We start from the raw sequence: 24,059 nt of genomic DNA on the forward strand, positions 1-24,059 counted from the left end.
TTATAAGTTCAAGTTTCTCTCTTGAACATAAGTGTAATAAAACTCTTCTTCCCTAACAATTTTAGCCTCCAGGAGGCAGCAAAAATTTATGGGATTTGGTTGCTGTAATAAAAGGACAGGATGACAGTTTGCTTCCACAAAACTACTGCAAAGGAATTATGCATATGAAACACCTCATTAGATTTAGACTGGTAAGTGAAGCACAAAGAGTTGTGAAAATGGTTGTTAGTCCCTGTAGTATTTCACCATTTAAAAATAATATTCAATGCTTTACAAAAGGTCACAACGTCATATCCAAAGATATTTGTGTAATACCAGTTCTTCACTGCAATACTAGTCTGTTACAATAGTATCTAGCTGTCTGTGTGACTTCATGCATTCTCAGTGTTAAAATGCTAGGTTACAGTTATTAACTAGAAAAGCATTTTTCAAAACAAAAGCAATTGCAAGCAATCATCACTACAGTTTCAGCTATGAAGTGATTTGTCTTGCCTATTACATAGAGTGTATTTTTATATTCAGTAAAGTCAAATTATTTGTTTGTATTAACATGAAGTGTATAGCTATGTTCACATGCACAGACAAAGGAATTAATGTCTGAAAATGGGGAGAGTGAGCAGAAATATGTTCTGTAGCTCTCTGGAAGAAGGAAGGGCAAGAACCTATCCTTAATACAGATATGCAGCTTAAGAGTGACTTGGATGAGAAAAGGAAATTCAAGTACTAGGCCAAAAATTTATTAGTAGCTGCATTTAGGAATATGCAACCAGATACACAGTTTGTGTAGAATCTGAAGATGCATCATTCTGTCAGGAAGTTCTTAGGAGTACTAAAGAATCCCATACTCTAATGACTGGATTGTAAGTAGAGGAAAGATGATCTACTGGTATGGATCAGGGAATGCACTTGCCAGCCCCAGGGCTAATACTTGCCAGGTATCACCTATTGTTTGCTGTTACATGCTGTCTCTTTTGTAAAATCACAGGCTTTTTTAGAGTGCCCTATGTTCCATATGACACTCAAGTGATTAAAGTTTATTAGTGTTGTTAACTGTAATAATAGTAGCTGCTCTGCTAATCCTATGAAGCTCTGTTTGTGTGTCCATGTGTCCAAAACAGTTTCCTCAGCCAGTTAGCCTGAAAAGACATTAAATCTTGACCTGCGCAGTGCCAGCAGTCTGTTTACCCCTGCAAAATTATTTCATGCATTTATAACTCCAGTGACCTAGAGTAACTACAGTAATTGCTGGTTTTTTAAAAACATTTTTTCCCTTCTTGCTGACTTAGAATCTTGTTTAAAAGCTTTAAGAGAAAGTATGGGGTAGAGTAATGCTGACTGCTTGTTAAGGACTGCTAATACTCTCTTTTTCTTGAAACTAAATAATGTCACTACAGCACCTATACATTTCAGGATGAAGTGAGGATGTAGAGCAACACTGTTTTTCTGTTTTTAGTAAACAGAGAGGATTCACTGGAGACTTTATCATTTAAATAATTTTAAAAAATAGACATACTGAGGGAAAAAAATAATGTAGTATATTAAAAAAAAAACCAAAAACAAACAGATTCTTGGGAGCTGCCATTGGTCTACATGGCAGTTTGCTTTGGTGAAGAATGTTCAGAATTCATTCTCCGTCTTCCATATATGGTTCTGCAAAGTCATGAATAGCCAAATGCCATCATTGTGCATTGAAGATAGAATTCAACTGAAAATCCTTGAAATGGGAATCTCCCTTTGTTTTTTTTTGTCCTGTACACATAATTCTGTTGCAGTTTGTTTGTCAGACTCTGCCAGATGAAGAAATTTAGTCTTATCTTCCCAACTAATATAAAAATTGCAGAAATTGGGAATATAAATAATTTCTTGGCCATAAGGTTAATGGAGCATGACAGATCACATCACAGAGCTTGTTGTCTACCTAACTGTCTAAAGTTAAGCCTACTGTCTTTGTTATTTCTTTGTGTGGACATCCTTATAATCATTATATGTACAATTTTCAGCTCTGTATGGTTTATGTTCATAAATTATTAATTTGTTTAAGTTTCAAAATATCAAGATTTTTATGAGGGACATCTGAATAAATTACTATTATATATGAGAATAAAAAAATAAGATATTATAGGAAGATAATGAATGAAAATGTAGATGCACAATAAAACACTAACACTAACAACATAAATATAGTTCACTGTAATCTCATTGAAATCTCTTTCAATTAGCCTTTTTGCTAAAGAATTTTTTTCTTAAACTATAACCTTTATATTCTGTTGTAATATTTAGCAATAGTTTATTCTTAAGGAAACTTTTTTCATCACAGAAAACTTCTTAATCTTTTTTTTTTTTTTCCTCAGTCCAAGGCACAAGAACTGACAACAGTAAAGATGTCTAAATTTGGAGGTGGTATTGGTGCACCAAGCAAAGAGGAAAGACTCAAAGAAGCTGCAGAAATACATTTAAGATTAGGACAAATTCAGCGATATTGTGAGCTAATGGTAGAACTTGGAGAGGTAAAATATCAGAACACTATTGAAGAATAAAAAAATATGAAGCTTTCTGAAAACCAGCTACCCTAGCAAAGATGGGGAGGCAATGAATGGGTCACAAGTCCCCAGAAAAGTAATCTTGTGCCACTTATTTTTAACAAATGCAGTGTAAAGCATAACTCATTCCTTATTTAATTCTTGGCAAATATATTTTTACTGGAACAAAAGTTACACTAGTTTAAAATATGGCTGCTTCTCAAACAGAAATGATCATGTTAAATGTATTACTGCTTTCTTCTAGTGGGACAAAGCTCTCTCAGTTGCACCTGGTGTATCAATGAAATATTGGAGGAAGTTAATGCAGAGGTAAGTTAATTAAAATATGATGGCAAATTGTAGCTGCAGTTCATAAAAGGACACAGACAAGTGGGAAGGATGGATACTATTACGAGATATGCTTGTCTTTTGTTACAGCATTCTAGTGATGTTACTTTTTGTTCAGTAAGCTTTGGGATAGAATTGTGGAGGATTTCAACACTAACTTTGTGTACAAGAATCAAAGACTTGAAAATAAATTGCAACTTTATAAACTCTTTAGGTGAAACAGTCACAGTTTGTAAGTCTGGAAAGGCAGATGGGTTTCAGTGAACTTTATTCAGCTTCATCTAACACCTACACCATGCAGTTAAGTTTGGTGATTGTTCATATATATGGTTCTTTCTTGTTTATTTATTAATTTGCTTAATTAGGAGAGCTGACCAGTTAATTCAGGAAGAAAATGATGATGTCATCCCATACTGTATAGCTATTGGAGATGTGAAGAAACTGGTTTCTTTCTTTACTTCAAGAGGTCAGCTTAAAGAGGCCCTACTTGTTGCACAGGTATTACTACATATATACCAGTGTGGGAGATGTGTTTAGCTCTTAGCTTGTAAGTCAGAATATGACATGCATATTTAAAAGGCAAAATAGCTGAATAATGATGCCCTAGTCTTCACTTCCATGTGGTATTGACCAGTTTTTATACAGAAATCATAAGAAGGAGGTACCTCACATTTACAGATTTAAAGCCTGATTCTTCTAAACTGCAACCAAATGACCATAATGAAAACTGATGTGTTCAATTTAAATTGAAATAGAACCTGATTTTCAACATCTAGTATTGCCCTTAACATCAGATTAATGTAGAATTTGATTTCTCTTGAATTTCTATTGAGAAGTCATCTGTAGGCTTTAGCTAAATAATGTACAGAATGTAACTTCAACACATGCTTAGATTGTTTTGAACTGTAGTTCAAACTATTGTGTTGGAACTTGAAAGTAAGTTAAGGCTCCAGAAAGATCTTAATTTTTCATCTAAGAGAGGTATTGCAGAGCTACTACAATTCATAGAATAGTCTTTGTCTCAAAGGTTTAATAAGATAATAATAAGCAACAAAATGCCAGAATTTACCTTCCTTTGTAACTGAGCCCTGAGGTTTAATGATATTATCCCAGCTATATCTTAAAGCATGTGAAATAATTTCAAAAAAAATCACAGAATAAATTAGGTTGCAAAAGATCTCTGAGATCACTGAGTGAAACCCTTGACCAACCACCATTTTGTCAACTGATTTCATTTTAACCCACGCTGATCTCTTTATATTTAATGTTGGAAATAAATTATTGTCAGATACAAATAAAAGTTCACCTTAAGCCACTTTATGCCAAATGTTTCCAGATTTGCTGGTATACCTGCTGAGCAGTATCTATGGACTTTATCCTTCCCTCAGAGCTGCTTGCTCCTTGGGGATGTAAAAATCAAGGTTGTAGCATTCATCCATTATATTCAAATGCTGAAGAATCCTGCACAAATGCCATAGGAAGGAGGTCTCTTGCTTCAGTAAAATTGTTGTATGGCTAGATAAAACTAGGCTAAGATTTAGCTATGAATAAGTTAATTAATTTATACATTCAAATATTTTCTTTGTTATAACTGGGCTTTAGAAAGTTTTTGTATATCTTAGATTATTTTTATTGTTATTGAAAAAATTAATTTCATCTTCAGTTTGAATTCTGCATTAATTAATCTATATTTCATTCACTTCCAGGCGGCTTGTGAAGGAAATATACAGATGTTACCACTCTCCACAAGTGGAACTTCAAATTCTGGTGGAAACAATACAGATGATTATAATGAGTAAGTTGTTCTAGTTTATAACTATAAACCTCATTTTACTGCAGAGTGTAAAATTATTAAAGGTGATAAAGCATAGTGGTTTAATTTGGCATCAGCAATGTAGAGTTCAACAAAATATTGCATCTTCTGGTACTTAGTAGAATTACTAACTACCTCATGCTACACTAATTGCCCTATTGTGCCTCCTGGCACAAAATGGATATGTGTGCATTATAATTATAAATGTTCTTTTCTCTTGCTCAATATGTAAGACACATTTTCCTGTGCACTAATATATAGCATATTAACTGAGAACTTTTGGGTAAGTTTTGAGTTAGATTTAGCATTAACAAGTATCTGTGATCTCCTGTTATTACACATAATCTTCTTCTGAAGCTTTGCTCTTTGTCATAATTGAAGGTTCTGATAATATAAAATAAAAATCAAACTGAGAGAGTAGGTTTAGATTAGATATTAGGAAAAAGTTCTTTACTGTGAGGCACTGTAACAGGTTGCTCAGAGAAGCTGTCGCTGCCCCATCTCTGGAATAGTTCAGGGTCAGTGGATGGGGCTTTGAGTAACCCAGTGTAGGGGAAGGCATCCCTGCCCATGGCAGGGGGCTTGGAATAGAATGATCTTTAAGGTCCCTTCCAACACAAGCCATTTTATGATTCTCATTGTCCGTGCCCATAAAAAAAACCCAAGTATGGCCCTCTCCTTGTCTAGAACAGTGCTCCATAACCTGAATTTCATTATCAAGTCATAGCTGTAGTAACAAAACCAGTTTGGAGCCTGTGGAGTTCCTTCATGTACATGAGCAGTTTTTGAGCAATTAGAGAAGTACTAGTGTAGAATTTATAGGTACAGATTGGATATCCAAGTATTTGATTTTCCTTCTGTCAATCTGAAGAGTCATTTCCTACTGGTATAAACTTTGGGAAACTGACCCACCTCAGTATGCACCAACATAAGCAGTGGATGGAGCTCAAACAGATTGCATTTTTCAAGCTAATATTGTCATTATCTGTGAGCCATATATAGCAAATTTTAGGGTACAGAATAAAAAAAAAAAACCCTAATTTTACATTTTACATAATTTAAGACCCAAGGCGCTCCAGCCTTGAAGTGACCTTGTAGAATTTCATTTTTCTTCTTGTAGTCTCCTGCAGAAAGTGAGTAAAGAACTGGCAGATTGGTATTTCCAGGATGGCCATGCAGTGCTTGCAGCATGTTGTCATTTGGCTGTTGAAAATATAGAGGTAATTTTTTTTTTCTTTAACGATGAAAAAGCCAACATTTATTTATTTTTCACATCTTTACACATCTTTTTAAACTTATGTATCATATTCTAAAATGGTATTTTGCATTTGATTTTTTTTATACTTAGAGTTAGATAGTTATAGTATTTAAGTTGGTAGCAGAGGTCCCGTGAGTCTATTAAATTCAAGGTTTCTCTCATGCACAGAAGGTAGCGTGTTGCTGTTGAATTTTATTTACAGTATCCTGCTATATTAGACAATATAAGATACTTAAGTACCTTGGATATATACATCTAAGTGTTACTATTTATGGTGACCCAAAATACCCATTCAGAACTAGAAGTTATTGTGCTAAAGAAGATGCAATCATCCACCTTGAAGAATTTGCAGTCTAAATGAAGAAGTAAAAAGAAAAAGAAAACCCCACCCCTCAGTACAAAAAATAGAACTGATATGTACGAAATATTTTACATGTTTTTTATTTGCTTCTAGTTTAACAAATTGTTTCTTTTCCTCATTTTATCTGGATGTTTTTCCTCCTCTATCCCCCCAAATATATATAATTTCATCCCAATGAGCTATTCTGAGAGAAATTGAGAATCCGTAAATTCCTATATTTCTAAATAGGTGCAACAATAGATGTTGTGTAGTCTCATAGGGTTTGACATTCTGCTGTGCCTGTTGGTAACTATGCTCAGGAAGAGAGTAAGAACAGGACAGTCCTTCCCATTTTCTGGGGTTTTTGAGTCTCCTTTCATTGAAAGCGAGGGGGAAATATACATTGAATGCTAGTGTCCTTAAGATTAGATGGAATTCCTAGCATGCATTTTAGGTATCCTATTTATGTGATCTCTTCAGTTGAATAAAGGAAGATTCTGCTAAAGGAAATCTATTTGGTTGTTTAACAGCACATAGTGCACAATTTTTTACTCATTCAGGAGACCCAAAATATATAAAATTGAGTATAATTATTGTATATTTTGTCCTTCTGAAAAAGATATCATAATGTCATATGCTCAACAAGATGAATGCCCAAAACTGCTTCTGTCCCTTAATGATATAATTTTTTCATTGAGCAAGCTTGCAATGGCAAACCTGATTCGTGGAAATGAACTGGAGCTGGCAATCAGTGTGGGTACTGTCTTGGGAGAAAGTGCAGCACAAGCAACACATTATGCACTAGAATTACTAGCAAGAAAATGTATGGCAGTGATAACATGGTAAGAATTTCTTAATCCAAATAAGATTTTTTAAAATTCTCTCCCTGACAAAGCAATCAAGGTGTGTCATTGTGAAACTTTTGTAGAGATCAAGCCACCATGATAAGGGAGAATAAAAATTTCTGTTTGAATAAGAAATGCTATATTAGACCTTTGAAGTACAGGGCATGCAAATGTTCTTCTTTAATCTCAAAATATAGTCTGTATGCATTGTAAATGCGAGAGGAGTCATTGTCAGAGTATGAAACCCACTGAAAAAAACACCCTAGCTACTTGGCAATAGGTAGCTTATGAAGTCCTAGTTTGTACTGAGTGAAAAGAATTGCTTCAAAAAAAATAAGGCTGGAATTGAGTTAAAAAGTGAAAAGGAACAGCTCAAGTAGGATATGTGAAGTGATTTTTAAGTACTTGATTGAAAAATATAAAACTATGAGTCTGAGGAATTATCTTCTATTGGTCTTAGGAACACAAGACTCCTGCAAAGATTTAAGGATGAAACAAGATTGCTATTTAATTCTGCAGAAGTAACTTCTTTCTTGCATATAGGAGAAGCCTTCTGTGGTAAATTTTCTATTCCTCAGCATAGTGGTTTTACTTTGAAAAAATACTTGTTCTTGTTTTTTATCTAACACTGAACAAGCAGAAAGTCTTTCTAAGGTGCATTTGGCAGCTGTATAACTAGTTTGTAATTAACATTCCACAAAAAATGTGTACTTAAACAGTTAAGGATCAGTTTTTCTTCTGCAGTTATTATTTGCTAATGTATTTAGAGGTAGTCTGAGAGAAAAATAGTGGAACTCCTCTCTACAGAACATTTAGCTTTCATTAGACAATGAAGCATTGTGGGAAAAGATAAAATAAGAAACTGGTAACTTGCTGCTTTCATTTTGCAGTGGTTTAGCATGTTTGCATTGCACCAGTCTTAATAGGGTTGTTTTGGCAACTCCATCTGCAGCTTTTAAGGTGTCTGAAGCTCTTTCATTGTTAAGGGTGATTTTTATGCAGCCTCCAATAGAAAGCAATGGATGTGGAGTTAAAAAAAAACCAGTGTATATTTTTTCCAGTTCTATAACAAAAGCTTGTTCTGATCTCAGGGCTGTAATTATTGCTTATAATGGTATGGCATCTATGTTTATGTCCATAAAGGTTCTGTAAACTTACAGCATGTGTACACTGAAGTCTACATGGTGATAAAATCTGTATGTGATGCAATTTTAAAGTGATGTACTGCATATTGCCCAAGTCTGGATTTCTCAATGGGTTTCACACTCTGCACTGAACACCTTGCAATCCTGGATTCTGATTTTTAGCCATTGCAGCATATTTTTTATATGGGAAAGATCAGAGATTCTTGAATCTGTTTTGTAAAAAAGAGATTTTCACACAGCATAATCCCCTTGGTTAACTGCACTCATAAGATCGTGTATAGGGAAGGTGGAGTTCATGGGTCTCTGATATTTGAAGGGTCCTTTTTTAAATTTTCTGGTTGTTATGCTTAGGGATATTAATTGGAAACATTTCACTGTAGTGAAACACTAAATTGTAGACAGCAACAGGAATACCAGAAGGCTCCTCATGAGTTAATAAAGAAATTAGTCACTGGTGGAACGTTTCCTGGGTTTTGGTTGGTTGTTTTTAGAAATGCTCTAAAGTCTAAAATCAAGCCAAAAAAGAATTTAAAGATTCATGCATTTTCCCAAATCTAGAGCCTTGAGAAAATGTGTGAATGTAAAGGACACATTTTTATTTGTAAACCTAAATACTGTCAAAAGCAACTTTTTACTATTCAAAAAGCTAGTCATATTTTACCTGTGATACTAAATTCTGCATATGCAAACTCATTTTGATCTTTGTACCTGACAGTGTTTTCAGTTTGATTCTTAAAAATCATTCCAGTTTTTAAAAATCTCCAGCTTCTTAAAAATTATCCCAGGTAATGAAATTTGTAAGTTATTATCTTCTTTGAATTACTTTTTTTCAAATGAATATTGGATTTCAGCTTTTTGACAAGACAATTTCTAATCACTTAAAAATGTTTGAATTGCATATGAAGATTAGTACATATGAGTTAGTGATTGCAACTCACTGATTGAAAACAGCTTAAGAACTTGGGAAATATCCTAGATTCTGAAAGAGTGCTTCTGTAACTTGGAAAACTGGCTGTTACATAGTAATAATACCACAGATTTTTTAAAGACCTTTTGGCATGAGTTTCTTTATGTTGTCAAAAGGCATAAAATAGATAGCTATTTTTTTGTGGTTGCTGTTGAAGTCAGTTGCCCTGACCCTTAGAGTTGCTGCTGTAGTTTAATTATTTTCTATCAGATATTTTCTCTGTAAAATAATACAAAATTTTGTTCAATACGCTTTTGTCTGTCAATTTTGTCTTCCTTTTAGCTTCCCATCACTTGGATACAGGTATTTTGCTATTTTGGAGAAAGTTTAAGCTTATTTTTTCCCTTAATAAAGTCACACGCTTTTCAAATTTCTTTAAGTGTCCTAATTTTTAATTGCGATTAATACTTGAAAGTGAGATAGAAAGTAGTTGCAAATATTGGATAACAGCTTACTTGAACATTTTTAAGATAAGGATCACATACTGAAAATCCAGAGGAAATCAATAGGATTTTTTGCCTACACAGGGGCAAGTCAGTCTTGAGGTTCACAGGAGAAATGATGTCTGCATGAATAGAAGAGTCACAGAATAACCAGTTATTAAAACTTAAATAGAACAATTTCCAAATAATTTCCTAATATTATCCTTCCCTTCAGCTGTTTGTTGTGTGAAGGATAGGATAACATTAACAAATGGTAAAAAATTTAGGAAAATGCAAGAAATGTCAGTTTGCTAAAACAGTTTTCCTTTGAGAAGGATGAAAATATGTATCTCATTTTTTTCTCATATAATCTTTCTATTTTAATGTCACATGAGCACCAAGGCATTCTGGATGACCAAAAGATGTCCTATGTTGATGTCATGAAGCTTTAGAATTTTGAGGATGGTTTCATGACACAGAACCACATTATCATCATTTCTTCTCTCAAATTGGAGGGCTCCTACTCTCCCATCCCTGCTCACATATTCTTCCATTTCACTTTGAGATGGTTCTGAGGCTTAAGAATTGCACGGCTGTTTAATTCAAACTACTAAAGCAACAGAAAATTAATTAATGACTTTACCAATAAGATGAATAATTAAGCCTCATTTATTGAAGAAAAATAGTCTTAGGTACTGAACTTGCTTCTGCACTTTTCTGGAAATAGTATTTTTTCAGTAAACTCTTATAAGGTATGTAAAAGATAAAATAGCTTCCTTCTATTACAAACCATCAAGAGTAACTATGTGTCATCTTTTGTTTGTGCAGGGATTTAGCAGTTGATCTTCTTATGATGATTCCTGATAATAAACTGCAGTTAGTAAAACTCTGTGCTTTCTATCCTGGATGCACAGCAGAAATAAATGACCTGCATGAAAAGGTACAATATAAAAGAATTTACATGAATCTAATACGGTTTTGTATTGATTTATTTACCAATTTCAAAAAACATAAGGCTTTATAAAACCATAGGATGAATTTGTCTTTGCCATCTTATATGTAACATATTATTTTCTCCTCTGTTAGTCTTTGTTGACTTGATTTTCAGTAGTTCTTCATTTCTATCCTTTAGTGCACTCTTTCCCTGACACGTTACTTACTGAACTAGCTTATGATCTTCAGAATTACTTGTCAGTACAATTTATAACTTACTTAGATGTGCAGCCTAATCATGTTTTGGCAGATCAACTTTCTGAATTGGTTTATATTTTATGCCTGTAATGCCATAAATGTCCTATTTCGTCTTCAGCAGCAAAAGGGTCTGCTTTGGTTGCTCTCCCTTAGAGTGCAACTCAGACTGTACATTTATTAAACAGTAGTAAAAACCTCACAAAAACATTAGCAATGAAAACTGGTACTGCTTAAATTAACGCTACACAGCCCTTTCCAGTGTTGCTCTGGTCTAGATGACTTTCTTAATGTGCATTATGTGCAGGTATGTCTTTCAATTACTCCTTCAGAGAGAATTTTTTCTTAGTGTTGTGTGCAAACATCAGTATTTCACTGCATCTTAGAGAAGTGTTTGAACATTTCAGTAATTTTCTGGCAAAATGTTTGTTTTCCAGTGTAATCTTCCTGATGTGGAAGAGTGTATGCGAATGGCAGAGACAATTCAGGCAGATGGGGATGTATTTGAAACAATAAAGTACTATCTGTTAAGCACAGAACCTGAAAAGGCTCTCCCTGTTGGCATTCAGTATGTGAAAGGTAGGTAGTTGGATGAAGAACAATTTTAAAGCAAAAGTCATCTGTATAACTTTCCTCATGAGATATTTTTCTTTTTATTTTTCAACAGAACAACTTGGTGGCTCAGATTGGACTTTAGATTCAGTCTTTCCATATCTTGATCTTTTAAGTTACATACGGACTGAACAGTTAATGTTGCCTAAGTGTAGTGAGTGAGTATATTTTCCTGACTTAGAAAAGTGGAACTTTCCTTAAAGGAATCTTTCAGATTGTGTGTATATATATATATATAAATATAAATATATATATAAATATATTTAAAAAAAAAAATATATATATAGGTGCACACTGTTAGTATATTTTTTTTTGTTTAACAGAAGAGGGACACAAAAAAATTCCAGCAAGCATGCTGGAATTCTTTCCAGTCTGGAGAATAGAATGTGGACTCTCACAAATTATGAAGGTTTAGCAAGACAAAAAAAAGATGTTTTACTGCTTCTTTCTCTGTAGAGTATTTAAAATGCATGAATCAATATTGGTCTTATGTGAAGAGCTTCACTTTGATCAGCTTTAGTTTCACTTTGCTGAAGTGATATCACAAATAATGTGGGCTTTTATGTCAAAGTGTTAAGGCATATTCGGCTGTCACTGTCAGAATTAACTCTAAAATAGTTGGATAGATCTGGTTCACCTTTATGATGAATGGTTGCAGTTAGGTCTAGGTGCCTACACAAGTATACGTGTGAAGAAAAAAGGAGAAAAAAATTGGGGAAACTTGGTGAAACTGAAATTTACACTAATTTTTGGGGCAGTTTTATTTACATTTAGAGTTCTATCAAAATAAAAGGTCTGAGTGATGTTGTTTGTGTAACTCCATTTGATTATGCTTAAAAATTGTGTTGTATATATGCCTTTTAAAATTTAATAATGGAAATCAATATGAAGCAGATGGAGTGTTTTAAAAAGACCATGACATAGAAAGTAAGCATAATCGGTGAACATATATTATCCACAAAAGGTGGATGGATAAATTAGGTTTTAAAATTATAACATGAATATGAGTTTGTTTAATGTTTTTACAAATGCTTGTTGTTTTTCATGATTGATACTTCTTCATTTATAGGTTTCGGAATGAGTTGCTGATTTTGTGTGGTTATGTTGGTGCTTTACTTGCTATCAGAAGACAGTACAACAGCATTGTACCTGCACTGTATGAGTATACATGGTAATACTGTATAATAATACTTCAATAACTCTGAGTAATCTCAGTCCTTACTATGACATATGCTATACATTGAGCCTACTTCTTCTCATTGCATCCCAAAAAATGAAAATGTGTCTTTCCTCTTAGCTATCTTCATGTGTGAAACTTGGTGAGAGGACTGGGGGAAAGGGGCATTTGTTTGTTGGTTTTTTTATTTTCTGAATCTAAAGAAAAAACAAGATTAAATATCTTTTATAGAAAGGCTTTTCTGGTATGGATATTATTAGACTTGTAACAAGCAGTTTTTGAGACTCTGTGATACTTTTGGCTGTAAGGCTTTCAATTACTTAGTATATAAAGAACCACAGAACAATACCACTCAAAGTTTCATTCTGGGATTGCCCAATATCTTCAAGACTCACATATTTTTAGTTTCTGGCCCATCTTAAACTGGACACTTACCTGCTTAAGGTGTACAATTTACATGCTTAAGCAGGACATTTTTAAGATACACCAACACAAATTAAAGATGGCAGAATTAGGTCAGGTATTAACTGTCCCCTGTATTATATCTCGATAAATAAAAAATGCATCCACTGCAAGGGCTTTGAAACTGCTTCTGCAGGTGAAACAAGGCTGTCCCAATGTGTGTGTTGAACTATGTTTCTCTAATTGCATTTGTACCATATGTGGTACATGCAGGCAAAACGGATCCTTAATTTTAGTAAGGTTGACAATACTAATAAATAAAAACACATATAGCCTTGAAATATAGAGTGGACTTAAGTTAAAAAATACAGCAAATTAAATGTGGTGTAAATAGGGATAATTAAAATAAAATTTAAATCTAAAGCAATACTTCTATAACTTCTCAGAATCACAGAATAATGAAGTTGGAAGAGACCTCTAAGATCATCGAGTCCAACCTATGTCCTAACACCTGTGTGATTCTGTGATTCTGTGAACTTGTATGAGTATTGCTGAAGTTTAATATAGTGTATATTGTGAAGGATCAATTTATTTCGATAGGTATTCCATATCCAATCAGAAATAGTTTTACTTTACTACTGTCTATCATGTTTTGCTTCTAAGAAAATAGTCATTATTAGGATTAATTCAGATTTTAATTATTTGCATTCCTTTTCAGTCAGCTTTTAAAAAGACGGGAAGTATCTGTACCTTTGAAAATTGAACACCTTTCTGAGGAATTAGATGCATGGAGAGCTTGCACACAATCAAACAAGTAGGTGGAAAAATATAAAATTACCATGAGTGAGACTAATAGTATTTAACTGTTTAGTTTTAAATTTATTCCCTTTGTAAAGTCTGAATGTAACTGCTTTGTGGGTCTTAACTTCTAACACAAATTAGGAAGTCAAGTTGAAAACCAAATTTCTTTTATGTTCCTAGGCCTACGGATGAGTTGCCATGCACCCCGCCCTCTGAATCGCAGAGAGCGCTGTATTCAGTGCTTGTCTCGCGAATTCAGGGGGAGCCTCTGAAAGGAATGGTTGGGCCAGACTGTGTCACTGGATCAAATCTTCCCAGTCACTCAGATGTTCATACCTCTTGTTTGACAGGACAAAAGATCCAGGTATGGTGTCAGAGAGCTGAAGTGCACTTTCTTGCTGATAGCACTGACTGCTTGTGGGACTGCCATAAATCAAAGGTCCCTCCCACCATTTGGCCGGAAAAAGGTTTACGCTGTTATCACAGGAGCAGAGTTAAAAGTGACAGGCAGTGACATCTGCTATATAAGAAAGGCTATATAAAGAATTGTCCAATCAAATAGTTGTCATTTCCGAAATCCAAAACCTTTTAATTTACATATGAAATATTTCCTTTGCCAAATGTTGTGTCTAAAATGTATGTATCTTATTGGCTACTCCCTCACCACAGCTTGAATAAAAGCCAGGAAATTATTTGTCTTTAACCACATACTAACATTCTTCTGATTTTGGTTTTTATTACTGTGGAAATGCATACTATAAAACTTGGAATTAATGACTAATTAAGTCCAGACATTAGAAGACTAAATATTCAAATATATTTATTTATCACTCACACTGAGTTTTATGATAAATACTCCTTAGTCCTTATAACACCTCTTTAGCATATCTTGTTATTTTAATAAAGAGAAAATTGAAAGATCCTGAAAACACTACTCCTGACTCCAGACAATGCCTCAGTATGAATTTACTTTCCTAGGTGATGCCAAATCTGTTTCCTCTGTCCAGTAGAAGATGTCAGCCCAAAGAGTAACAGGGTGGCTTAGGCACTAAGGGGGATGGATAGTTTTCTGAAAAAAAATTAGAGTTTACAAAATGCTAGTGGGATTTTTGAGGTAAAAAAAATTCTCAACTGCTCATCAATCAAAAAAAAATTGCTCTCAACACTTCCAGATTAGATCAGTGGTCTCTGTCTATGGCTGTACTCTCATTAGACTGCTAACAGCCATGTAAAGCTGCCAGTGTTATAGTCCATTCAACAAGAATAGCAAATATGGTGTCACCAGCTTGCCATCTACAAGATCCTTATTTCTGGATTAGCATACATTAGGAGTCATGGCTTGGGGCATGCAGGTCAGCTCAACAATCAAAATCAGTTAATAGTAAAGCAGGGCAGCCTACTTGTATGGGTTTAAAAGTTTTACATAGCAAGTTTGGAGAGCATAACTGTTTAAGAAAGCACTGAAACGGAACTGCAGCTTTGAGAGCAGGTTTTGTCAAATTAATAAATTAGCAGCTAGCTCTTTTTCTGTCATATGAACGAGTACTTTGCACTTTTCATAGTAAATAGTTCAAATTATTCTGTAGACTGCATGTAGACTGTTTTCAAACAATTCATGTCAACATTATATTGGGGTTTTTTTTGTGGATAGGAAAAAGCACAAATCAGCAGAAATAATAATCATGTCCATGATGAAATATGGACAGTATTCTGAAGAAAAATGCTTGTTGGCTCAGTTTCTAATTCAAGCTAAATTTAAGTCTAACATAATAACATAATAACATAATAACATAATTAACGAGCATATATAAAATAACAATAAAACACATCAAACAAAAAATTAAAATATTATGAAAGGTTGGGTTGACAGATATGGAAACATAAGTGCCCTCAATTCATAATGTGTAGCTGTTATCAGAATTTTAAGTGCATGGGGAAAAATTTCTGTATGGACCTAGTGGATAGGTCTAAACAAGGTTTTTATGTTCTTCTGAGATAAACTATGCTCTATGCTTTTTGTTGTGGCCTTTACACAATCCATGTATAATTTCTTTTTCTCTCCCCTCCCAAACATTTTTGCTTTACAGGGTCCTGTGTTCTTCCTCGAAGATGGAAAATCTGCTATTTCACTGAATGATGCTTTGATGTGGGCCAAAGTGAATCCTTTTTCACCATTAGGAACAGGAATACGACTTAACCCATTTTGATGAGGTGTTTCCTCTGTACTTTATAGTGCTTAAAATAACACTCTGGGAGTTAATGCTTATTTAACCTTGATTGTCAAAGGACAGAGAGGTAGTTGATTCCTCCTGATGGTCAATTACTTGAACTTTGAAAATTTTAAAATGAGAAGAAAAGGATTTCTATACAAATGTTTGTTGAGAATCCAAAGAAAAAAATTATTTGATAATCCAAAGAAAAAGTCCTAATTTCATATATAGCCATGTCTTTTTTTTTGTAAGAATATTGTTGTCAGACAATTATTTTTGTCAACTCTGTGTGAATAGATGCTTTGTAAAGTAAGCAACTATCTACATATTACTAAAATATTGATAATAAACTGTGAAACCCATAAATACTGTTCTGAATATATAATCATAGAATAACTTTATTGACAGCAACTCCAAACTTTTTCAGAATGACTGGAATATTTTGGCTGTTTCACACTGTCCCCCTTTTTAATTTGAACTAACTTTTACACACAGGGTTGTATAGCAAAAGGAAAAATTTAAAGAGTAGGTGTTTTTTTTCATCCCCTTGTTATTGTGCTTTAATAGCAGTACAAATAGAAGGTCACTTATGATTTATTTATATTATCTATATTTTGTCTAGATTATCTATTTTTTTTTGTTAGATTATCTAAATTACAAAATTGTATTTTCTAATAGAATATTTGGCAACATTTCCCATTATACTTTCACCGGAGGCTAAAACTCTTTATAAATTATTTTTGGTTTTTTTAACAAAGTCTTTGTATAGAACAAACAGCATATTTATTGAAGTCATTTAACTATGCTGTGTACATTTTAAAAGCTTGTTTTCTCTTTATATTTTGTATTAGTTGTAAACATGCATATAATATGACAGACCAGAAGTAAGTACTTGTGCATATATATTTTTATTTACTATATCTACACTCAAATGGAAAAACAGTTATGGCAATAGAATACTAAAAATATTTAAAGCTGTGTATAGTATGGAATTTAATTATAAGGCAAATATTATACTCATTATTCTTATTAATAATTCTTATAATCAGAATTGCTCACCTTTAGAAAAGATGCCTTGGTTGCAACACTTTTTATTAGTTTAATGGATGGTACATAAGCAGAAATTTACTTTATCTGTTCTTACATTATTTGCTTGTACTTTAAAATAAATTTTGAAATTTATTTAAATTCCTGATAGTTACATGAAATATAAAGCGGTTACAATTAAAAATTGGCAGAATTATTTCTATAGCAACTGTCATAAAAAGTGGAAACAGTATTGGGTCTCTATTTAGTAGATCCTATCAAAAAAGCCTCAATTTAGAGGTAAGCCTTGCCCTTATTTAACTGTAGAAATAACAATGCCACCATGCTGGAAAGATGGGATGGAGATTAGAAATAAAAGAAAATCCTGGGTTGGTTTTTTCCCCTCCATCTTTAAAATGGTAAAATTTCCTTCTGGTAATGTTCTAGAGTATTATTTACAGGGTTTCTGGTGTAAGAATATATTGGGTGGAGGGAATACAGCTATTTTGTACCCTAAAAACCCCATTTTTGTACATACTTGGGTGCTGGAACTGAATATTTTACTTCCTGCAAGTATTCATTGAAAATGTTTTCCCTTTGTTTACTCCATGAAGCTTGCAGAAGAAGAATTTTATTTCAGAAGTTAAAATTCATAATTTTTGAAAGAATTTTCCATCAGTCAGTACCTGATCTTGCTTCTGTCAAATGAAAAACTATCTGTCTTTTAGCACATAAATCTTACAACCTGGTATGGAAAAGTTCTTGATAGAGAGGTGGAGAGCAAACATGAGAACTGAACATGCAGCCCCATGACTGAGGATTGGGATTGGAAATATTGACTCAACTGCCATTCTACTATATTTAAAATCTTTTGTTGTATCATAAGGATTTTTATTAATATTTCACAATTAAAATATATTGAATACGTAGTATAACTGCATCAACGTGTTGCACATAAATTGTGCCTTAACATGGAATCTTGGGCAAATCTACTCCCTCTGAATTACAGAGTGAGGGTTAAAAATTCATTCCTTACTGAAATACAAAAATTAAGTCAAAGGGCATTTTTTATATTGGGGATTCATCAGGAAACAGTCATTGTGAATAACATGAGGTTGCATTTTCTTTGAAGTTGTTTGTACAGTGGTGCGTGAGGGGAATATGCGGAAAAGGTTGTAATTGTGTCTGCTGTTACAGCTGTGGTTGCAACTGTCAACTGGTTCATCAATTTCAAAAATAATTTCAGATTGTTTGCTAATGTGTAGCTTCATTGTCTAGTATAGCAAGTCAAATACAGGTATCTCCCCCTTAATATTAAAGAATACTTTGTCTTCAAAAGACTGTTTGACTCCTGTGTAAAATTCATATTTCCATTTAAATGAAAAAATATACGAAGCTACATAGCTAGTGTTTTCCAATTACTATTAAATCTCTGTTATGTTCAACATCCCTGCAAAACAAATCCATTGTTTTTTGGAAATAATCTGTCCAACACTACTGACATGATTATAAGCTTCAGAGACAGCTCCACTGGCAGCTGCAGTCTGGGACAGGAGATGTGGCACTTTAAACCCATGTTGTGGGCTGGAATGATGCCCTGTCTGTTCCACCATGCGCAGGGCTCCTGCCAGGCTGGGCCAGTAATGCTGCATGGCCATGGCTGCAGCCTCGCAGCCCCAGACAGGCCCAGGAGAAGCACAGGGAGAACCTTGAACTCCACGTGCTTTCTCACCCACCAGTGCAGTACCTCCTGTGGATCTCTGCAATACTTTCAGCAAGCCTACAGGATTTCACTGTTGGATTTCTTTCCAGAATTGACATATCACACTACTCTTTATTTTTTTCCTGACAATGCCTTAGAACACTTTTTAATGGTATAACAGTTCATTTAATAAGAACTTTATTGTAATAGGGCACGTAAACAGCGCTCTGACCTGGGTTACTCTTTGCTTCAGAGCCTGGTTCCTAATATTTTGATACATATAATTTATTTCATACTAAGAATTCAACCCATCAAAGCCACATTGAATAGGGCCCTGATATCATGAAAACAGTAACAACCCTATCATTTCTGGCTAAACAAGGGAGCATTTTTGGAAGGGATTTTTACCAAGTACTAACACCAGGTATTTCATTGCCCTGCGTTTTTGGTATGTGGCAGTAGCATGCTGTGATCTGCCAGAGACCTGTCCCAGTGCATGGTCCTGCCAGGCCAACCATATCCGTTCCCTCTTTTGTTTGTCCGTGTCACATAGTAACAGAAGCAATGCCCCATCCAACTTGGCTCAGCTTGCCAAAATGAACTCAATTTTCACACAATTATCTGTTAGCAAAAGATGGAAGTTTATGTTGAAAAGTGCCTCTTGCCTGAGATGGAAGTAATGGTTTTACCACAAGCCAGTTTCTTCTGACTAGTCTCCTATTCTGTGTATAATACACACACACAAAAAATAGTACCAAATACCTGTAAACTGCAAAGATGGTCTTTGCTCTTTGGTTGGTGACAGGGATAAGGGAGAGTGGTGGGAATGGATATTGCAAATGCCACAAGAGTATGAACACACCTATTTGCAACGAGATGGCCTGGACCCTGGTGTGACTCTCAGAAAAACTTTTATCTAGTTGTGTTACAAACAGGTGTTTTGCAGAATAGTCATGTTTGCTCCAATCTGATATAGGGTATAGAACATGAGAACTTTTTTTGCCACTTTGTCTGAATCAAACTTGAGAAGAGATGTGTACACTTGTAGGTGAGGTTCTAAATGAGCTCCTTCTACATGGAGAAGTTCAGCAGTGCTGTGGTTGGATTGGCACTTCAAAGTTGGCTTCTTTGTTAGAGTAATACACAGTAATGGTGTTGTACCTAAAACTACAAATTGCCACTTTCAGAATGAAAATAAAAACCACTACACACACCCCAATATAGACTCAGGATATGATGGACTTCTAAGCAGCTCCTCATATTTGCATTTGACTTTCCTTTACAAGGACTCCAGAAAAGCCTCCTAGAGTTTTTGCAGGGAACACAAGCAAATTAAGGTTATTTAACAGTGTCAAGACAGCTACATTTTTTATTAGAAGCATATTATTTAGCAACTGAGTAAGCATTCCTCTTTGTGAAAGCTTCCTCTATAGTTAGTACCTCACTTATCATCTTTCCAGTAGAAACATAAATACTGAAAAGAGTCACTGAAAAGGAATGGAAGAGGGTGAATCACCAAGGGCAGATGACAAGTTTTCAGGTGTCCCATGCTTTGGTATGCAGGAAATGTATCAGTCACTGAGAAAATAATCTGTTCTCAAAGGAACAGCAAATGAGAAGAGGGAAAGGAGGAGTACTACACTTTCATCTATTCAGATCACAATCATCAAAAATTCAAGGGCATAAGCAAAGCCTCAGGGTTTTCTAATGTCTCTTGGGGGTGTCACCATTCTATCTCTTGCTAGAGTTGAACAATACCTTTTCACAGAAAAGCCTGTTGGAGTATTCTGGGAATTTGCAACAGGATTTTTGGAGCTGCATAAATGTTTACAAAACAGGTAGTAAGAGAAATAATGTCCTTTCACGAGCTGTACCCATCCTGACAAAAACTGACATTTTTGAAAACTTGTATTCACCTCCTGAACTCGAGCTTGAATACTTCCACTATATGTCTTCAGAAACATCACAGACAATACATATTAAAATATGGCCTTCTCTGAGGCAAATAATTAGTTAATTGCCCATTAAATGCTTGTGATACAGCGCTGTTATGAAAAGATAAGGGAAGTGCCCATAAAATTCTGTTTTATGTATTAATTATCTACATATGTATTGTCTACAGAAAGAAAAAGAATTGACGTTTAATTGTTTTATTTTTATCAATGCATATAGTGCACCCATCACCAAGTATTTTTAGGTACATGAACAACAGAAATTTGAAAATACATAAAATATTGACTCCAAATGGACAAACTTAACAAATAATAATAAAGAAACTCTTTGTGATTCAGGCGTGTCAAACAGATTTTAAAAACGTAAACACAATTAAAATTAACAGCAGTAAAGCTACAAAGGGTTAAGATAAAATTATACAATCATGTCCCAGAGTATCAGCACACTTATTCAATTCAGCTGGATTAGCACCTTGGCACTAGTTGCTGAATGGCTCCCAGTTACTATTACATTATCAAGACCAGGTGTCAAAGATACCATTTTTTTAAGCAATATGCAAAAGGCTTTTTTTTTTTCCGCCCAGCAGTTCTTTAGATAAAACGTACAATAAACAGAGAGGAAAAAAATGTACTTGCTATATTTAAGTTTCTAACAATTAATTATTATGTTATCTATACTGTAAGAAATTCTTAAGTATTGTTGGCAGCTGGAGTTGTGGAACAAGATGCAGTCTAGCTCTTCCTATGTAATTTCGGATACATAGTCGGCAGAGCTGACAAAGAGAAGATGGTGTGGCTGCAAACAATAAAGAAAGGAGTTTAATTGTACAACTATAAAAGCCAGCACTTTGTTTTACAACAGTCTTGCACAATAATAGGATTTCTAAAAAAACAAAGTTCACATTTTGCCAATTTGACATTTTTCTTCATTCCGTTTCCTTCATTGCCTTTCTGTCCTCAAAGATAAAGACTGGGGCTGCTTAAACCTTAACAATAGTTAGGGAAATGCTAAAGAAAACAAGACAAGGTTAGGTTTTTTTTTTAATTAAAAACCAGCTCCCAGAAAATATCTGATGTCAATAACTTTAAAAACTGCAGACTTCTTATTTTGGGATTTTTTTATTCATAGCACGGGTTACATACCTGCTGCAGCACTACCAGCTGCACTACCAATGCATCACTGCAACAAGAACAAGCAGGCAAAATACCCTAAGATCCCGGACTGTAATTAGTGGTCTTACTATGTTAATCATAATGTCTTTATCACTCTGCCACCCACTCCTTCAAAGTGCTATTTTCTGTGGACAAAAAACCTGTATCTGTTTCATGCAATGTAATTTTTTTTTCTTTGCTCTAACTTTTAAAAACACTACTAGCCTTACTAAATTTGTGAACACATACAGTTTTTAGAGGGGTTTTGTTAGTAGCATTCAGATTACAGGGTGGTTTTTTTGGAGGTAAACATGAATCAGTTACTTGTCAGTCCACCCCTAAAGAGATGCCCATGGTTATTGAAATAGTTTCATTCTCTTGTGGCTTATTTTTATATTATACATAGTTCAGTCTGAACAAGTCCAGTTCCCTCTGGAATATTCTCTCTCCAAAGCAGACAGACCTTTAAGAGGTTTGAAGAACTATAGACTCTTTAGTCTCCTGTTTCTCAGGTTTTTAAAATTTTGTGAAGAAAATTTAGAAAATTAAACTTCTTATGCTTTTTGCCCACAATCAAAATAATTTGCTTTATATGCACATAAAATACATATTAAAAAATATTATGACAGCTGACCAAAATGAAATATATATTTAACCAGAAATTTAAATACACTGTTTCTTTTTAACAAGGTCTGTAAAAACCAATAGAAATGTAGCTTTGATGTCTACTTAAGTAAACACCCAATAAATATACTATGATACTTTTTCAGCTTATATAAATTCTGATGCTGCTTGGTCAGTGGGCTCTGACCTGAGGCTAAATATTGCAGAGTATGTTTGTAGTTAAAAAAGAAATTACCAGAATGCTCATATATTCATTTCATACAGCACAGTGTTACCTTCTATAACATGGGTTGTTTGGACTGTTAAATTGGGGTTTTTTAAGGTAGGTTTGCTTTTTTTAATAATTCAAGTTGCAGTTTCAAATATAAACATCTAAAACTTACCTTCATGGAAGAGAAGCAGTCTCTCCACTAAACTGCTTGGAGCAGCTAAATCAACAGGCCTCTCAAAATCTGAATTTTTGGCATTTATGTCTGCCCCAAATTCAAGGAGTAAGTTTACAATCTCTGTACTAGAATGCTGGGCAGCAGCATGGAGTGGAGTTTGCAAATGCTTTCCTTTCTGCACATTGGCACCTGGTGGGTAGATGCACATAAAGAGACAGAAGAGATTAAATAAATTTGCCATCAAGTAAGAAAGACAAGGCTACAAAACAAACAAAAACCACCACTGGCCTGGAATGCCACAGTGCATTTAGCCACTTTTTTATTTTATTGCATAGAACTATAACTGATCACATCAGTGTTTTGTTTGAGTTTTGGTTTTTTATCCTAGGTTTTATTATCGAAGTACAAGCAGATAAAAAGGTATTAGGTAAACAATCACATAACATGAGCATCACTGTTGCCTAATCATAAAAAGCACTTTTTGTTCATATTTAAGAAAGTTTACACTACATAAAAAACATACTTTCCTTAAGTCTTAAAAAATATCACTAAACTGAAGTTTTGTATGTATATTCTTGTGAGTACACCAACTCCAGAAAGAATCTTGAATGCCTTATAATTTTTCACATGTTGAAGGTGGAAAAGAGTTTGAAATAGACTCCCATCAAATCCAACCTTTATTCATTAATCTGTAAATTAGTTTTAATTTTAATTAAGGTGACATACACAGCCAAGAAAGCTAATAGCAGAAAAACAACCCCAAACCATGAATTCTCCCAATCCATGGGTTCTAATCATTACACTTTTATATTAATAGGTAATTTTTAACATGTTTTAAATTAAAATGGACTAAAATAATTTGCAATAATGCATTCATATTCAAGAAAAAAAATCCATAAAGAGTTAAACTAAACTAGCTAGTATGGAATAATCTACCTTACACAGGAAAGCTGTTGGTTCATCTAAAACCCAGCCTTCTTCAGACTTCTTACTGACCTTGTTGAGACCAAAAATTGCCTTCTGCACCAACTTTACTTCCTGAATCAACACTTTTTGCATTTTAAATGTCCTTCTGAGTAAAATAATAATGTCACAGGTCTAGAAATTGGATCTGAAATCTGAACAATTCACTGTTCTTAATGTTAACAATTGGAGCATGCTTGCTTATTG

At 34.1% G+C, this 24,059-nt stretch overlaps 2 protein-coding genes across 19 annotated transcripts in view; one reads left to right on the forward strand and one right to left on the reverse strand.

Moving 5' to 3' along the window:
- The window catches only part of WDR17 (WD repeat domain 17), a 55,016-nt gene extending 36,605 nt beyond the window's left edge, over nucleotides 1–18,411 (forward strand). For 10 of the 12 annotated variants that reach the window (XM_064417741.1, XM_064417738.1, XM_064417746.1 and 7 more), the window contains 15 exons: nucleotides 66–191; nucleotides 2,352–2,507; nucleotides 2,785–2,849; nucleotides 3,233–3,365; nucleotides 4,574–4,662; nucleotides 5,801–5,900; nucleotides 6,981–7,120; nucleotides 9,518–9,538; nucleotides 10,486–10,597; nucleotides 11,283–11,424; nucleotides 11,513–11,615; nucleotides 12,527–12,628; nucleotides 13,755–13,850; nucleotides 14,018–14,201; nucleotides 15,925–18,411. In XM_064417741.1, the coding sequence (XP_064273811.1) occupies nucleotides 66–191; nucleotides 2,352–2,507; nucleotides 2,785–2,849; nucleotides 3,233–3,365; nucleotides 4,574–4,662; nucleotides 5,801–5,900; nucleotides 6,981–7,120; nucleotides 9,518–9,538; nucleotides 10,486–10,597; nucleotides 11,283–11,424; nucleotides 11,513–11,615; nucleotides 12,527–12,628; nucleotides 13,755–13,850; nucleotides 14,018–14,201; nucleotides 15,925–16,044 (1,689 nt within the window). In that variant the 3' untranslated portion in view covers nucleotides 16,045–18,411. Of the gene's footprint in view, nucleotides 1–65; nucleotides 192–2,351; nucleotides 2,508–2,784; nucleotides 2,850–3,232; nucleotides 3,366–4,573; nucleotides 4,663–5,800; nucleotides 5,901–6,980; nucleotides 7,121–9,517; nucleotides 9,539–10,485; nucleotides 10,598–11,282; nucleotides 11,425–11,512; nucleotides 11,616–12,526; nucleotides 12,629–13,754; nucleotides 13,851–14,017; nucleotides 14,202–15,924 lie in introns of those variants that run through there. The other 2 variants (XR_010361224.1, XM_064417740.1) reach the window with 2 other exon arrangements.
- A 2,498-nt stretch (nucleotides 18,412–20,909) lies between these two features.
- Nucleotides 20,910–24,059, reverse strand: part of ASB5 (ankyrin repeat and SOCS box containing 5) — a 39,706-nt gene continuing 36,556 nt past the window's right edge. For all 7 annotated transcript variants that reach the window (XM_064417765.1, XM_064417760.1, XM_064417764.1 and 4 more), the window contains 2 exons: nucleotides 22,887–23,078; nucleotides 20,910–21,523 (listed from right to left, as the gene is read on the reverse strand). In XM_064417765.1, coding sequence (XP_064273835.1) covers nucleotides 21,396–21,523; nucleotides 22,887–23,078 — 320 coding nt within the window. In that variant the 3' untranslated portion in view covers nucleotides 20,910–21,395. The remainder of the gene's footprint in view (nucleotides 21,524–22,886; nucleotides 23,079–24,059) is intronic.

This window comes from Passer domesticus, chromosome 4, assembly GCF_036417665.1.
Source record: "Passer domesticus isolate bPasDom1 chromosome 4, bPasDom1.hap1, whole genome shotgun sequence".
NCBI classification, from domain to species: Eukaryota; Metazoa; Chordata; class Aves; order Passeriformes; family Passeridae; genus Passer; species Passer domesticus.